Source organism: Pelmatolapia mariae, linkage group LG17 (genome assembly GCF_036321145.2).
Source record: "Pelmatolapia mariae isolate MD_Pm_ZW linkage group LG17, Pm_UMD_F_2, whole genome shotgun sequence".
NCBI classification, from domain to species: Eukaryota; Metazoa; Chordata; class Actinopteri; order Cichliformes; family Cichlidae; genus Pelmatolapia; species Pelmatolapia mariae.
The window spans coordinates 24,757,491-24,773,483 of record NC_086242.1 but is presented as its reverse complement, the minus strand read 5'-3'; the positions used below and the strand labels follow the sequence as shown (position 1 = coordinate 24,773,483).

General features: G+C 39.5%; 1 protein-coding gene across 1 annotated transcript; it reads left to right on the top strand.

Moving 5' to 3' along the window:
* Positions 1 to 1,172: 1,172 nt before the first annotated feature.
* On the top strand, positions 1,173 to 8,141 carry LOC134646883 (prohibitin-2-like). Its single transcript, XM_063500892.1, has 10 exons — positions 1,173 to 1,264; positions 2,076 to 2,208; positions 2,457 to 2,541; positions 3,292 to 3,371; positions 3,626 to 3,810; positions 4,000 to 4,129; positions 4,337 to 4,440; positions 4,792 to 4,869; positions 5,049 to 5,128; positions 7,322 to 8,141. The coding sequence occupies exons 1-10, from the start codon at positions 1,244 to 1,246 to the stop codon at positions 7,344 to 7,346; spliced, it is 921 nt and encodes a 306-aa protein (XP_063356962.1). The 5' UTR covers positions 1,173 to 1,243; the 3' UTR covers positions 7,347 to 8,141.
* Positions 8,142 to 15,993: the final 7,852 nt, after the last annotated feature.

Below are 15,993 nucleotides of genomic sequence, written 5' to 3'. Positions count from 1 at the left end.
CTGCGACATGCAGTTTGAGCTTCATTCAGCAGTTTTAGTAAGGTTTGGTTTTACAAGCTGCACATATGAAACCTATTCACCCAGCGATAATCTATAATGTACTTAAAACCTGCTGTAAATAAAAGAATAAGTGAAATGTGGTGCTCTGAACACAACCTGCTGCTGACAGTTGGAGATTCAATGAGCTGCAGAGTCAGAGGTGTTAAAGAATTTGAGAGCAAAGATTAAGTATAAAAACAGAAGTCAGTCTTATAAAAATGATGCATTAACTGTTTCTATACAATCCTCCATTTTCAGAGGCTCAAAATTAAAAACGTATTTCATGGATATATAGTATTGTGATTTGGTTAGGTAAAACAGGGCACCAGGTCAATGGTGCACCTGATCTTTACCCCTCCATAACTGTGTTTAACCATATGCTGACTTTTTTTTTTTTCACAGAAATTTTACAAATATTTATGTCTTTCAAAACCTCTTTAAAAAAGATTGCCATAGCAATTTTGGTGCGATCGTATGTCCTGTAATTAAATGAAGGAGCACAGAAAATCTACCACTCCTGATTTTAAAAAAACAAAGAAGTTTTTATGACTTGAACAATTATGTTTAGAAATGTACTTAATATACTGTAGGTCGTCTTCAGTGTTTATTTGTGACAGAGGGATAGCAGCAAGAGAGAAAGGGAAGGATTACAAGATGGTAGTGAGACCTGCTATGATGTATGGTTTGGAGACAGCGGCACTGAAACAAAGACAGAAAGCAGAGCTGAAGATGTTCAGATCTTCATTATGAGTGAGCAGGATGGACAGGATTAGTCCTTTAGTGGGACAGCTCAGGCTGAGCAGTTTGGAGAAAAAGTGAGAGAGACAAGGTTGAGATGGTTTGGACATGTGGAGAGGAGGGAGAGTAGATATATCAGATAAAAGATGATGAAGATGGAGCTGAGAGGCAAGAAAAGAGGAAAAAGCACATGCTACGGACAGGGTGAGATGATCCGCTGTGGGATAAAAGACAAAAAATGATCACATAGCAAGCAGAAGTAACGCAAACGCTGTTTGGGTAAATTATAGATGACGGCTGGATTTTGGAGGCTAACTGAGACCTCCAGGGGGCAGCAGTACTTCTGTGAGAATGCTTTTATGACGTGAAACGCCGGAGAAAAAGGGGACTACATGTCCCAGTGTAGTTTGCGGCCCACGCGGAGGGGTTCCATCTGTGTCGACCTTGGGCTTTTGACGTTTAAAACATGGCGAATAAGGAGCCGAACGTAAGTGTTTGAAATGTGACTGGTTTTGAATGAAGACAGCATGATCTTTATTTTTGTGCGACGTGTTTATCTGGCACTAATGTGACTGGTTAGCATGCTCCATCAGATTGAGCAGCTTTGCTAGTTTCGTTGTAGTTCATTAACAGCGCGGTTAGCAGCGGCAACTGCTGTATGTGATCTAGTAGGCTTTACGCGATACAGGTGAGGGCAGGAGATGGGACAGGGCGACTTTTCGCGGTGAGGCAGATGTTTCACACTGTAGGCAATATCATGAGATTACATGTAGCTGACCTTCTGTTAGTAGGGTAACCTGAACTGGGCTATACAGGCAAACCTGCCGACAAGCTACTGTTAGACCTTGTTTCTGCTTAAGGATAGCAGGTTTCTTCTCTACTGCCACATATGGTTTTCAAGCATTCATCGTTTTTCTTAACTACCTAAACATGCCAATGTCAGCAGTGGGCGGGAAGCAGTGATCCACCGTGGACAGGTCCCACATCCATCACAGAGCTAACACAGACACAGCCAATATTCATGTCCACATCCATGTGTATGAAAAACCCGGCTGGCATGCATGTGTTTAGGCCGTGGGAGGAGAACATGAGGAGCCTTAAGTTCAAATCCACAACCTTGGTTCTGTGAGGTGATGGTGCTAACCACTGCACCATCATAGCTCCATCAGCTAAATGATAAATCAGAGAAATTAAGCTTGGCAGTGATGTTACACCTGACATAAACATAAACCGCACCAAGATACTGATTGTATTTTTGTTGTTGCACTCTCGCCACCACATACAAACACAAACTGCAGCGGTTCATCCAGCACCTGAGGGATCTGGCTGGTCGGATGTCCTCATCTGGTGGCAGAGGGGCCGGATTAGGACTGAAACTGCTGCTTGGAGCCGGTGCATTGGCATATGGCATTAAAGAAGCCACCTACACAGGTAAACACACATGTGGGGTTTTTACACCATGCTTTAAATATGTGGCGGCCTGGGTAATGCTATGGTGATTTACAGAAATAGATCTGAAGACCTGTTTAGAAACTTTAATTTAATGATGAATTTTGTTAATCACGTGCTGTGTACTAGAACTGTACTACTGTACTTATTGATTGAGTTAAAGATGGTGACAAGGCAAGGTTTCACAACTTCAGTCATGCTAATATAATTGTGTGTGTTTGTGAGAGCAGTGGAGGGTGGTCACAGAGCCATCATCTTCAACAGGATCGGAGGGGTGCAGATGGACACGGTTCTGGCTGAAGGGCTACATTTCAGGTAGAGTTACAGCTAGTGTCAAGAGGCATAATAAATTTACGTGAATCTATTAATGATACAGATTTTGCACTCAGCACAATTAAATGAAATCTCCCTGAATATTCCCAGAGAAACTGACTCTTAGTTCATTAAAAAAAAACAACTTTTTACTATTATTTTTGTGAGTCACTTTGCCTGATCGCATCCAAAGCAGTTTCCAAACCACTTTTATGTTTGTTTGAGAGGTACATGACTAGGCAGAGTGAAGGATTCTGGGTGTGCAACTTACACAGATGTCCTTGTATGCAGTCCTCCAAAGAACCAACAGCTCGTAGCCCAGCAGCGTTTGCTATGCATAGGTTAAATGCTGATTGACTGACAAGTGTACCTGAAAAGGAACGCACACCAGCTTTGACTGTAAAGGGGAGAAGTGCAGGAAAAAATGTGAAGAAGATGAGAAGCACACTCGGTTTACTTTACTTTAGCGCTTTAGGTTTGGACTTTGCTCTTCTTGGCTGGTTCTACAGATTTTTGATGCTGCCCCCTGGTGACAGTAAATAGTTAGAGCATGTGACTACAAAGCTCTGTGTAGGCTAGATGCCTTTAGATCTTTGGTTTAAAGAACTACAAGAAAACCATTGGCTTTAGTACTGCCGTAGTGCAGGAGATGAGCCTGATCACAGCACATGATATCTAAGTCATTAATAACTTAAATGTGAGTATTCTTCGAAATCTTGATCAGCTTTGCTCTGACTTTCAAATCTTTTGTAGGATCCCATGGTTCCAGTACCCTATCATCTATGATATCAGAGCTAGACCTAGAAAAATCTCCTCTTTGACTGGAAGCAAAGGTAACAAACATGGGGGCTTTCTCACTCTCTCTCTGTCACACACTCTCTGTCTCGATTCTTTATTTGTTATTGTAGCAGTGATCTAGCTTGTGCTTGAGACAGCTGCTGATGAACGTATCGATGTGCCAGTATAATAACTGAGGCAAAAGATTTGTTTTAAGTCCAAAGTTAGAAAGCCAACTATAACAAAACTTGTTGGAGAGGTGGCAAAGAAACCATTCAGTCATTTTTGGTGCGTGCATGTTTCTATGTAGATCTGCAGATGGTGAATATAGCAGTGCGGGTGTTGTCCAGACCCATGGCATCCAACTTGCCAGCCATGTACCAACAGCTGGGGAAGGACTACGACGAGAGAGTCCTCCCGTCTATTGTCAACGAGATCCTAAAGTCTGTGGTAGCAAAGTTCAATGCCTCCCAGCTCATCACACAGAGAGCACAGGTACTGCAGCACCTTCACACTGCTGGGGGGGGGATTCATTTTTTTCCTGTTGGCCAGTTACTGTAATCAGCATTGATAAGTTGATCCAGAACAGTAAATATAATAATCAGCTGATTCAACTGTAGATTCAGTTGTTTACTAAGCTGACACACAGTGCAGATCATACTTGTGTTGGTGTGTATCGTTTAGGTGTCTCTGCTGGTGCGCAGGGAGCTATTTGAAAGGGCCAAAGACTTCAACATCATTCTCGATGATGTCGCCATTACTGAGCTGAGTTTCAGCAGCCAATACACTGCTGCTGTGGAAGCTAAGCAAGTTGGTAAGGCTCGGTATACCACACTGTTATCAAACAGTGATTCAGACTGCTCCAGTCTGTCATTAGCATCACTGGAGCAACAAACAGCGAAAATGCTGTTGCCATAGTTTTCATTATTGTCTCTGAAGTAAATGTGGCTGCTTGGGTTGCATTGACCACCTCTGTTGTCTTAAAGTGTAACTGTGTGTGTGTGTGTGTGTGGGTGTTTAGCTCAGCAAGAGGCCCAGAGGGCCCAGTTTTATGTGGAGAAAGCCAAACAAGATCAGCGACAGAAGATCATCCAGGCTGAAGGAGAGGCTGAAGCTGCTAAAATGGTAAGCAGACACTGACGTGGTCTCAGTGCAGTGTTAGCAGCGGTTATTACTGCACAACAAAATGTTTTTCTGAGAAGCTGTTACATGTCAGCCAAGAAATAAAGTTGTTCTCTATTATGTGAGTGTGTTTTCCGTGCAAGCTGGAAGTAAGGATGTTGTACCTGAAACCTTTACGGTTTCACACATGTATGTAACCTGAGTCAGACAGCAAAACAAGTGCTGAGAATGAACTGTGAGAAACGTAAATATCCATTGAGGACAATTAAAAGTAATCATTCTCTACCTCTGCATATTTTCTTGTCATATTGTATGAATGTCGTTAATAATCTAAACACAAACTGTTTCCTTCAGCTTGGCCAAGCAGTGACTAAGAATCCTGGTTACCTGAAGCTGAGGAGAATCAGAGCGGCACAGAACATTGCTAAGACGGTCAGTACGCTCCTTCATCGCCTGTGGCTTCGTTTCTGTTTTGTCTTGACGCTCAGTAAAATCCCAGAAATGCGTGCTCTGGCTTTTGAGTAATCAGCAGAATTCCTCCCTGAGGTAAAAATGTAGACTTTAACTCCCAACACTGGGAGGTGACTAATAATTGCTGTGTCTGCTTCCAGGTGGCATCGTCTCAGAACAAGGTGTATCTTAATGCTGACAGTTTGGTCCTAAACCTACAAGACCAGGCACTTTTTAACAAGTAGGTTTACCCACAGTCTCTGTCACTCACTAACACACAGGCCAACACACAAATGTCTGCATCGCTTCATTGTTTCACTTTATTACTCGGACCTCGCACAGATTACCAGTTTTGTACCAGATTTCGCTATCAGCTAATTTCCATCTGCATCACTTCAAAGGACGCTGCATCCTCTTTTAGTTTCCACTTGTCTTGACTGTGAACGATCGGAGGCTGAAGCTGTTTTACGGGCGGTGACCTACAAATGATGAGGGATTGTGAGCCGGATGAGCTTTTACGTTATTAAAGTTCTGGTCTTTATTGTAACGTTTCAAAAACAAACCGTTCTAAACAAAAACCCCTCAAACACACCTCTCCACCAAAGCATGGCACTTTTTACCCCATCAGCTGTGAAAGGCTATTGTCGTCACCAGTGTTGAAAATAGAAATTAGTTACTAATTACTGATTACTTCTCCAAGAGAGTAATCCTATTACTTTACTCATGACTTATTTTCAAAAGTAATTAGTTACTTTATCACTTACTTTTTAAAAACATGATGCACAACCTGAATATGTAATAAAGCAATAGACCTTTCAGCCCAGTCCTATTTTTCTGCATAATCCATCTTATAAAATGAAATAGTTTACACTCTTTCAAATAGATGAAAGTAAAACACAGCAAAAATGTATAAAATCAAATATTCGATGGCACTGAGTCCTGTCGCTCTTAAATCTATTGTCACCTGTTTAGCAGGAGTGGGCCGTCGCAGGTTTGCCCGGTGCTGCAGCGGTCTTGTCAGTGGGGGAATACGGGCGTTTCTCTGTTAATTTCACATTCCTGTGACAGCGTGCTCGGTGCTTGCTCAGATTTGAAGTTTAATTTTTCGTTGTAGAAAGAAGTTTTCCTCCCACGCAGTGTACAGCGGACACTAATGTTTTTATCACTTTGTACGGAATCAAACTCAAAGTAATGTCAGTACTTTAAAAGCTTTAAACGCTGCATGGTCGTACTCTCTCCCGCACTCTGTATTATCCATCGTTGGTCTTCACACGTCACGGATGCCGCACACTCGTACGACATTGTCATGAGACACTCTCACAAACAAAATCGCGGTTTAGTAACGCAGCGAGCTTATGAGAAAGTAACAGGAATCGAATTACAGTGGAACCCCGGCTTACGAAGACCCCATTTAACGAAAAATTCAAGTTACGAAGGCACTTAACGGCAATATTTCTGCCCATGGTATGACAAAATGCCCGCGTAACGAAATGGATAAAATAGAAAATTTAAAAAAAATTAAATTCAATTCCATAATGTTATGTACATGTACGTATGTATGCATGCATACTCAAAAGGCGATGGAAAAAGGTCCTTCGACTTACGAAAATATTGACTTACCAAAGACCCTCTGGAACGAATTAATTTTGTTTAATTTTTACTGTTTGTTAAGAGATGTTGTAATGTTGTTTGTGCACTGTTCCGTAAAAAAACCATAAGCAACGTAATTTGTGTGTTACCGATTCGTACGTATACTTAAAGGTAGCCGTGTTACAGGCGCTGTTCGAGGAAAAAAAAAAAAGCATTTGCATTATGTATTTTCTTATTTTACCATAACGTTTATGTTACCATGTTTATGTTACCTTACGGATTAAATTAAACGTTAAAAATCCTCACGTGTAATATTTCTGTGTAAATATCTCATATTACAAGTGAAACACATGCGGCTTAAAATCCGGTGCGGCCCGTAGTCCAGGATTTACGGTACTTCCTCTGGAAAATGTATGAACACTTTTTAGGCTTCTTTTTTTTTACCTTCAGTCTTTATTTTGTTCACAACACGTAAGCAAGAAAAGAAAACAGCTATAGGGCTTCACATCTGCATCGTATTTGAAACTCGTGCCTTTTTTTTTTTTTTTTTTTTTTTTTTTTGTAAATACATATTTAGTTCAACTAAATTTAATAAGTGAAATGTTTAATATTTATTGCCTGTTCATCGCTAAAGGATCTGGTCTCTGCTCTGTGTTGCACTTTTCTTCTGACTCAGCTTTTTCAACAAGGTTGTTAAATTCCATTTCTGTGTTTTACCACTGAGTTTATTTCCACTCCTGATAACATGAAATTTGAACGGTGTTGTGCTCGACAGCAGAGTTGTGAGTGTGAGTTTAATTGTGTGTAACAGTGTAAGCTAATGTGGTGTTCCCTTGTTTTTCAGTTTGACAATGGGTGCAAAGAAGTGATGAAGAGGACACGAGCTCTGGCAAAGGCAGTTGATTTTGCTTTGTGCTACTGGAAAAATCAACGTACATGACTGGAAACTTGATTTCTTTATGGTTTTCTTGTTTTAATTCTCTCATGTGTCGGAGTGACTTTCATCAATGAGTTGTCTAGTGATACACAAAGGGGACGTTGTTAAAATCCACATTGAATAAGTCTAACAGATTTGTTGAAGAAAAGATCAAAATCCAGTTTTACCAGAGCCTTTTGTGTTGAAGGATTTATGCAACAGTACATATGGATACTTAAGAAGATCAGAGACTTCTGTCAGGAGGAGCTCATTGGCCTGAAATGCTCGAGCCGCTTGTCTAGTTTGGCTGCAGATGTTCGTTTTACACACGTTTTATCAATAAATGTTCCTGTTTCCTCTTACAGCTATGACATGAGAATGTTAGCTCCATCTACACATATGTGGTTATGTGTGTGAGTTTATAATACACCCACTGCTGCTGGCAGACCATCTTGTGCATTAATAAAATTTATTAGAAAAGTTCTCATTTCTATTAGTTACACCACTCTACTAAGCAACTGTCAAAGGTTAACTGCAGGGTTAGCACAGAGAGGCAGACAACCGCTCATGCTCATATTCACACCTGTGGCCAATTTAGGATTGCCAGAAAACGCAACTCATGCATGTGATGGGACTGTGAGAGGAAGTCGGAGAGAACCTACACAAGTGCTGGGACAACATGCAGGCTCCACAGATTTGACTACAACTGTTAAAGAAAAGGAAAATAAAAGGAAAATGCAATATCAAACAGCCTACTGGAAGGTTTGTTGTAAGACAGCTTAATACGTAATATAATTGTATATACCAAAATACCCAAGTCTCAACAGGCTGTCTAGCTAGCGTTGGCTCCAGCCCGACCGCGACCCTGAGAAGTGGAAAAGTTCAATGGATGGATGGATGTCACCTGTGGTATTACTGACTGTTATTACTAGTTGGGACAGCTGGAGGCACTACAGCGGTGCAGGACTTGGTGGGTTCTAAGGATCTGTGTCAGCCTGCTGTGTGTGATTCCCGAGTCAGGTTTACGGCGTTTTGCCCTGACATTGCATGTGATGAAGGTGGGAGTATGCCCACCAGAGACCAGCAGTTTGCACATAGATCCAATCTGGAAATCGATGACGCAATCATATACATACTGCAGAGAGCATACTCCTTTCTAGATGGTAATGTGCTCCAGAAGAAGGTTAATGTTGCATTCACTGACCTTTCTTAAAGAAAGCTACTTTCTCCTTTCAGGTTTCCCATATAAAGCTAGAGCAGCAAGCGTTTGTCCATTTGGCCTCTACTAATACTGTGTGTAGTAGTAATAGTTAGGTAAACTTCTAGTTACTTACTTAGTTAAAGTGATAAAGGCGACAAATCTTTGTTCGGCTGTTTGGTACGGTAATTTCTTTATTAGTAGAAGCTTGGTAGGAGCTCTCTGACATTTTTATTCACATTTCTGTCCTGTTTTGTGGGCAGCCAAGGAGCTCGGGCATTAGAGTTTTGGTTTCAATCTTGAGAATGGTGTTTCTTTACTTTCTAGTAAGAGTGAGGCTTTGTTGTGGCCTTGGAGACCTTGACATTGAATTGCTTCCTTTTTCTGCTCCGATTTATTTTATTGGTGGAAGTTAATCGTGAATATATTCCTGTGATTTATTTGGAGGCTTAATCTGTGGTTTGCCCTGCTGGCACTTTGTGTTAACTTCATGTGTCCTCCAGACTTTGAAGTAGAGGGAGTTATAACAGCTAGGTTTAGTGCAAGGTCAATTCAGATGCAGCTTTTTAAAGAGCTCAACAACCATCACCATAAAGTACATCTGTGCAGTTTGTCACAAGTGTGTCTGCTAGCTCATGGACAGCTGCTGTATTTCCCAGTGATTGAGAAAAATGACACTGAGATGGAGGAAGCTGCAAGATGAATTATTTTCAAAGGTAAGGGCTGCTCAGGAAATGAAACTTTATCATTTGAAAAAGCAAATCTTACATATAATGTTCTAATTTATTTTAGTTTATATTTGGATATTAGATCTATAAACAGTGTGTTGCTGAATTGTTTTTGTGAAAAAACAATTCAAAACTTAATTTTGTGCTTTTGAAAGTTTGCATGAAAAAAAAAGTTTTGCAGGCTAAACTAGTTTGCAGTACTGTGGTGAAGTTTTTCAGTGATGCCGTTAACAGGGTGTGTTGCTCCTGTTGGGTTACATCATAGATTCTTACATCAGGTACTTTTTAGAATGTTTAAGGTAATGTGCTAAACTCTAAATCTTATACTAGCTTTATGCTAACTGGGATTGGAAATCAACCATATGGCTCATGTAACATCAGCTTCGTGCTCGACCCTCAAAGACCAGTGAATGTCAGTGAAAGAAAGAAGCTTTAGATTTCATTACATATTATGGTTTTGCTTTTTTTATTCAAAGGGAAAATCCATCCTTATGCTTCACAGTTGTGGGGTGGTTGATTCAACAGGCACAGCTGAAGTTGCCGACTCTCAGTAAGTTAACTGTGTTCAAAGCAGTCAGGTCAGTCCAGCTCCACTTTACACTGCAGCTCCACTCTGGGTTTCCCTGCAGCCTCTGCAGCGCCTCACTTCTCCCTCCCTCCCATGTTTGTCTCATCCGCCATTTCAAATAGGATTACAGCAATCCTGTGATGGTGGAAGAGGGAGAGGAGATTTGAGGAAGGATGTGGAAATGGATCTGAAAATAGGGGCTGGAATTGTGAAGCAGTGATTAATGCATGCGTTACTAGTTATGAGTAAAACTCTAACATCAATGCAGTCAGCCAATGTAAATGTGTTAGTAGCAAATACAGAACACTGATACCCATTTGTTACCTTTCAAATTCAAAGTATAATTATATGCAGTAAATAAATAAATAAAAAATATACACAGCCATCCTCTCTGGACCAAAGCTCATTTAAAATGGACTGAGGAAAAGTGGAAAACTGCTCTAAAGTCAGGAGAATAAAAATGTTTATTTCTATTTGGAAAACACAATGGCTTTTTAGTAGAAAGGTCCAGGTGCTGAACTGGCATGCCTGTAGTGCAAACCTTTGAACAACTGAAAAAGGACAATAGAGACCAGGGACTGCTGAACAGCTACAGTGCTCTGAAAGATGAGAATGGGACAATATTCCCTCCTAAAGCCCAGCAGCTGCTCTCCTCAGGTCTGGACTGGAACAAAAACTGGCATTTTTTGGTAAATATTAAGGTGTATAGATTTGTTTATACACATATAATGTATATATTTCATTTTGTTTGATTATTGGTATTGATGCAGTTTTTCTTTTTAAACAGGTTTGTACAGAGGTGGGAAGTAACATAATTATATAGTAAAGTATAAATACTTTGTTACTGTACTTAAGTAGAATTTTCAGGTATCTGTATTTTATTTAAGTAGTTAAGTGACTATATTTTTAAACAAATATCTCAACTTTCTACTCCTTACATTTTCAAAACAGGCTCATTACTTTTACCAATTTGCGGAACAGCAATACATAAAAGTTAGTCCTGTTTGTATATTAATCATCAGGGGATGGCGCATAAAAGATGAAAGAGTCAGAACTGTGTTTTCAAAGTCAAGAAGTCAGGTGTTAAAGTGTGTTTTGTTTTATTTTTTTTTAACCCCTAGTAGAAGACGAGCGAGCATAAAGGGAGTCATATTTTTTAGCATCAGGTAATTTTAAATGCAACATTTCTATCAGCTTAACAAACATCAGCAAACGGCAAAGCACCCACCCACCACTTTCATCACACTCAAGATCTTGTTCTGGCATATGACATAGAAACTGAACATTTAACAGTGTTTCCTGAAAACCCTCTTTTGTCTGATCATTTCCTGATAACATTTGATTTTACAAGAATGGATCACACAGCAGTGGGGAGTAGAGTTCATCACAGATGTCTTTCTCAAAGTGCTTTAACTCAGTTTAAGGATATATTTCAGCCACAGTTATCTTCTTCAATGCCTTGTACCAACACAGAGCAGAGCAGCTACCTGAACACTACTCCAACAGAGGTTGATTATCTTGTTAATAATTTTACGTATGCCACTGGATACTGTTGCTCCTGTGAACAATAGAGCCTTAAAATCAGAAGTACCTGACTCCCTGGCAGCTAAATTGTAAGCTGGAGAGAAAATGGCGTATCACAAATTTAGAAGATCATTTAGAAACACTTTGCTGCTTTATAAGAAAGCCCTTCGCAAAGCCAGAACATCTTACTATTCATCACTGATTGAAGAAAATAAGAACAACCCTAAGTTTCTCTTCATCACTGTAGCCAGGCTGACAAAAAGTCAGAGCGCTGTTGAGCCAAACAGCCCTTTAACGTAAACTTGTAATGACTTCATGAACTTCTTCCCAGATAACATTTTCACCATTACCCTCCTAAGACCTGAACTCTTTCAGGGCATGCATTTTTAATTTCTCTTGGCTATTTGGGTTGATTGGGACCTGATGAATGTAAAAACAAAGAATTACCTGATTTGTTTTTTACCTGATTTTTGTTTCTGAGAAAAATGAGATCCACATATAAAGACATTCGTTAAAAACGTCGATAGAACAGTGGCAGTATGTCCTCGTAAGTGATATTAGGCCCTTGTAGAGCAAAATTTAGTATTTTGTTCTAGACAACCCAAAATGTGATGTCCACATATGTGGACGCCAGGTCCTAAGAGGTTAAAGAAAAAATTACTCATAACCGTCTCACAGACATAGAATTATGTACAGCTACTTTTAGTAGCCTTGATATTCATTTAGACTGTTTTCCTCCAGTTGATCTGAGTCAACTTCAGTAATTACTTCCTCCAAACCATCAATGTGTCTTTCAGACTCCATTCATACAAGACTGCTCAAAAAAGTCCTACCATTAATGAAGTTTCAGTCCTAAATATGATCAGCCTATCTATAATAATTGTCTATGTACCACAGACCTTCAAGCTGGCAGTATTTAAACCATTACTTAAAAAGCTCCAAGCTTCTTTTTATCTCAGAAATCGTTGAAAGAGTGATTGTCAAACAGCTAACTGATCATCTGCAGAGGAATTGTCATGGTCCTGGGTGTGGTGACCCAGTGTTCATGTCTTTTTGAGTTTTGGTAATATTCCTTGGTTTTGTGTCAGTCATTGTTTTGGTTCTCTTTATTGTTTTTGTGCTTATGTTATAGTTTTTAGTCTTTAGGTTTCTGACTCCGTGTTCCAGGTGCCCTCTCTGTCTCTCCAAATCAGTCATGCCCCCCTGTTCCCAGCATTAAGGTTGTGTGTCTGTGTCCACGTCTGAGTATTTGTTGTGCTTCCTGTTTTATTTTGATAGTCCTTGTCCTATGTTCAGGTCACGTCACGTATACCAAGTGCAAGATGCAGACAAGCCTCGCACAAGTCAAAACAAAGATACTTATTATGCATCCATCCATTCTCTTATGCTTATCTTTATCAGGATCACGGGGGGTATGGTGGTTAGCACTGTTGCCTCACGGCAAGAAGGTCCTGAGTTCAATTCCACCATCAGGTCAGGGTCTTTCTGTGTGGAGTTTGCATGTTCTCCCTGTGTTTGTGCGGGTACTCCGGCTACCTACATTTTGGTCACAGCCATCAAACTTTAGATGTGTTTGGTTGACTTTTAAGCTTTCTAGGAGTCTGTATCATTAGCTTGTTCTACACACTGCCAAGCAAAGGTAGGAGCTGGCATAGCATGAAGTGTGTAATTAATTTGAAAAGTATACCTTTTAATGAAAAGACTAAATGTGTTTTCCTTTATTTTTAAAGGAAATATTTATCACATTTTCATGGGCTAATTCTAATTCTGACCAATCATAGCAGCCCATTTCAACCATGGTGACCAGTGTATTTTTTAAATTGTCCAGGCTTTTTTTTTTTTTTGACAGTATAAATATATTCCTCATTGTAGCACAATATGTCAGTAACAGGTTATAGATCATGAAGTCAATGTATACAACAAATAACATTTTTTGTTGAAAGTAGAAAAAACTAGACCAGACCAAATCAGAGCTAAAAAAAAAAAACCCTCCTGTGTTATTTTTCTTCTTGAAAGCAGAGTTGGTTTTTATTGAGATATTTGAATTATTATACATCACAGTGTGCCACGTGCTCTCTGCTGATGTGAGTAAATGGAGCTCACCCACCATCTTCGTCTTTCTCGCTTTCTGTTATCTATATGACAGTAATCATTGTATATTATTTATATAATATATATTTGATGAAATTTTTGTGACTGGATGGTCTATATTAGTCTTCACAATCCACAGCAAATATAATAATAAGAAAGAGGGCATTGTTGTCTTTTACACATGCGCGTGTAATAAGTCAAAGCAGTAGTATTCATTTCATTCATTCATTCATTTATTTGTTCATTTCAGGCACAACAAAAATACATATATTAAACATAAAGTGCACAAAAACAAAAAACAAAATTTACCTGAAAAGGAGTGGGACGAAGAAAACTTATTAAATCCCACCCCTATACTCACTCATCAACAAAAAAAAAAAAAAAAAAAAAAAAAAAAGCTTCCCGCAGCTACGCCCATCATTACAAACCAAACAACCCATCAACAGCCCCCGGGCACATGCAAGCATCTCAACAACAACAAACACACATACATATACATACATACATATATATCTACACACACATGTACATATATATACATACATACGCACACACTTTTTTTTTTTTTTGGAATCCATACCAGCAATGGTAAGAGAACAGACATTACAGAGCACACTAAAACCATCATTGAGTATACTGTGACCAGACCAACTGTTTGTAGAGAAATTTAAATCTATGAATATTTTTGCATTGTTTCAGTTGTAAACTCAGACTGTTCCAGATTTTCACACCACATACAGACACACAAAAACCTTTACGGATTGTTCGAGTTCTGGGTAATTTGAATTCTCCGAAGCCTCTCACATTATAAACCCTTTCTCGAATTTCAAATATAGTTTGTAAATTTGCAGGTAGAAGTTTATTAAAGGCTTTGTATAAGATTATGGTTGTATTGTAATTAACCAGATCCTGGAATTTAAGTAACTTTGCCTGAAGAAAGAGTTTGTGAGTATGATCTAGATAACCAGCCTTGTGGATAATACGCAGTGCTTGTTTCTGTACTGTGACTAATGGATTAATTGTATTTTTATATGTGTTTCCCCACACTTCCACACAATATGTAAAATATGGAAGAACCAGGGTACAGTACAGAGTACGAAGTGCATCTTTATCAAGGTATGGTTTCACTTTGTTCAAAACTGCGAGGCTTCTGGAAATTTTGGTTTTTATGTGTCTGACGTGGGGTTTCCATGAAATTTTATTATCAATTACGACTCCCAAAAATTTGTTTTCACTCACATTATCAATTGGTACACCTTCAATGATAATTGGTAATTCTATATTATATTTTAAATTACCAAAAAACATTGCTTTAGTTTTACTTATATTTAATGATAACTTATTTATATCCATCCATCAAAAACATTGATTCAGTGATTACAAGGCCCAGTATAAATGACTCTGTTTAATAAAGAAATGGGAATCCTTGCACCTGGCAATGCCTAGAAGCAGCAGGTAAGCCACCTCTTGAGGTGTTTCGATTGAGATTGAGGCAGCTACCCTTGAGTTAGAGCGACAAAATAAACTAAGGAGAAATACGACAATACAAGACACCAAGGAGAAATGAGGTGCACAAGGAGCCACAGTACAACCACCCTCAGCCACCTCTGAACAGTGAACCAAAAAGAAACGATTAAATTCATACAAGGGGGGAGGAGTGGTTGCCACAAAGAAAAAGCAAGGACAGAGTAATGGACTGGACTGGGAGATTGCTACGTTGATTGAAGGTCTGGAAGCTGATGTGCTTGACGTGAAGAAAATGTTTAATGAGACTTTAGATGCAACAACGTTAAGGGCAAGTATGGACAGTCCATCCTCTCCATCAGAGGTTGCCAAATGTGCAGAGGCCCAGGCTGGTCACGTGTGTAGGCACAGCTTCCACTGTAGTCAGGGGGGCCAGCTTTCCCAAGGCTCATTAATAAGACAAAAGTATTTCTTATCTGATTTCTTGGTTAATCGATGGATTACTCTATAGCCCTAATTAAAATCAAACATTAATTACTCAGAAAGAAACATCAATTGCATCCTCCTTCATACCACCCACTGGTTAGAATGCTTGGTACCTTTATTGTTTTCTCTATTTACATGATTGTGACTTGGAGGGGCACTCAGGTGGTCATTAGAAAAGGGTAGGTTGTGGCAGTAAAGACCAGCAACAATGATTTGTTGGTGTTTACAATGATCCAAGAAAACATTGCCCATATTATTATTTTTACATTGTCAACAGCAGCCAGACTGTTGATACAGGCCAGGTTGGCCCCATGGGCTGTTCAAGCCAAATTCTGAGCCAAGCATCTGCAGTCTCAGCAGAGATGGAGATCGACCACATTAGTTCTTCCAGGATTGCTGTGCCCGCTCCAACGACGACATTGAATCTATGTTGATTTTTCATCCGAACCGTCGTATATGGTCGGGGTTGAAATGCCAATGTTGTAACAACGTTGAAATACTGTGGTAAACCGACGGTCTTACTATAGAGACGTTGTAACGA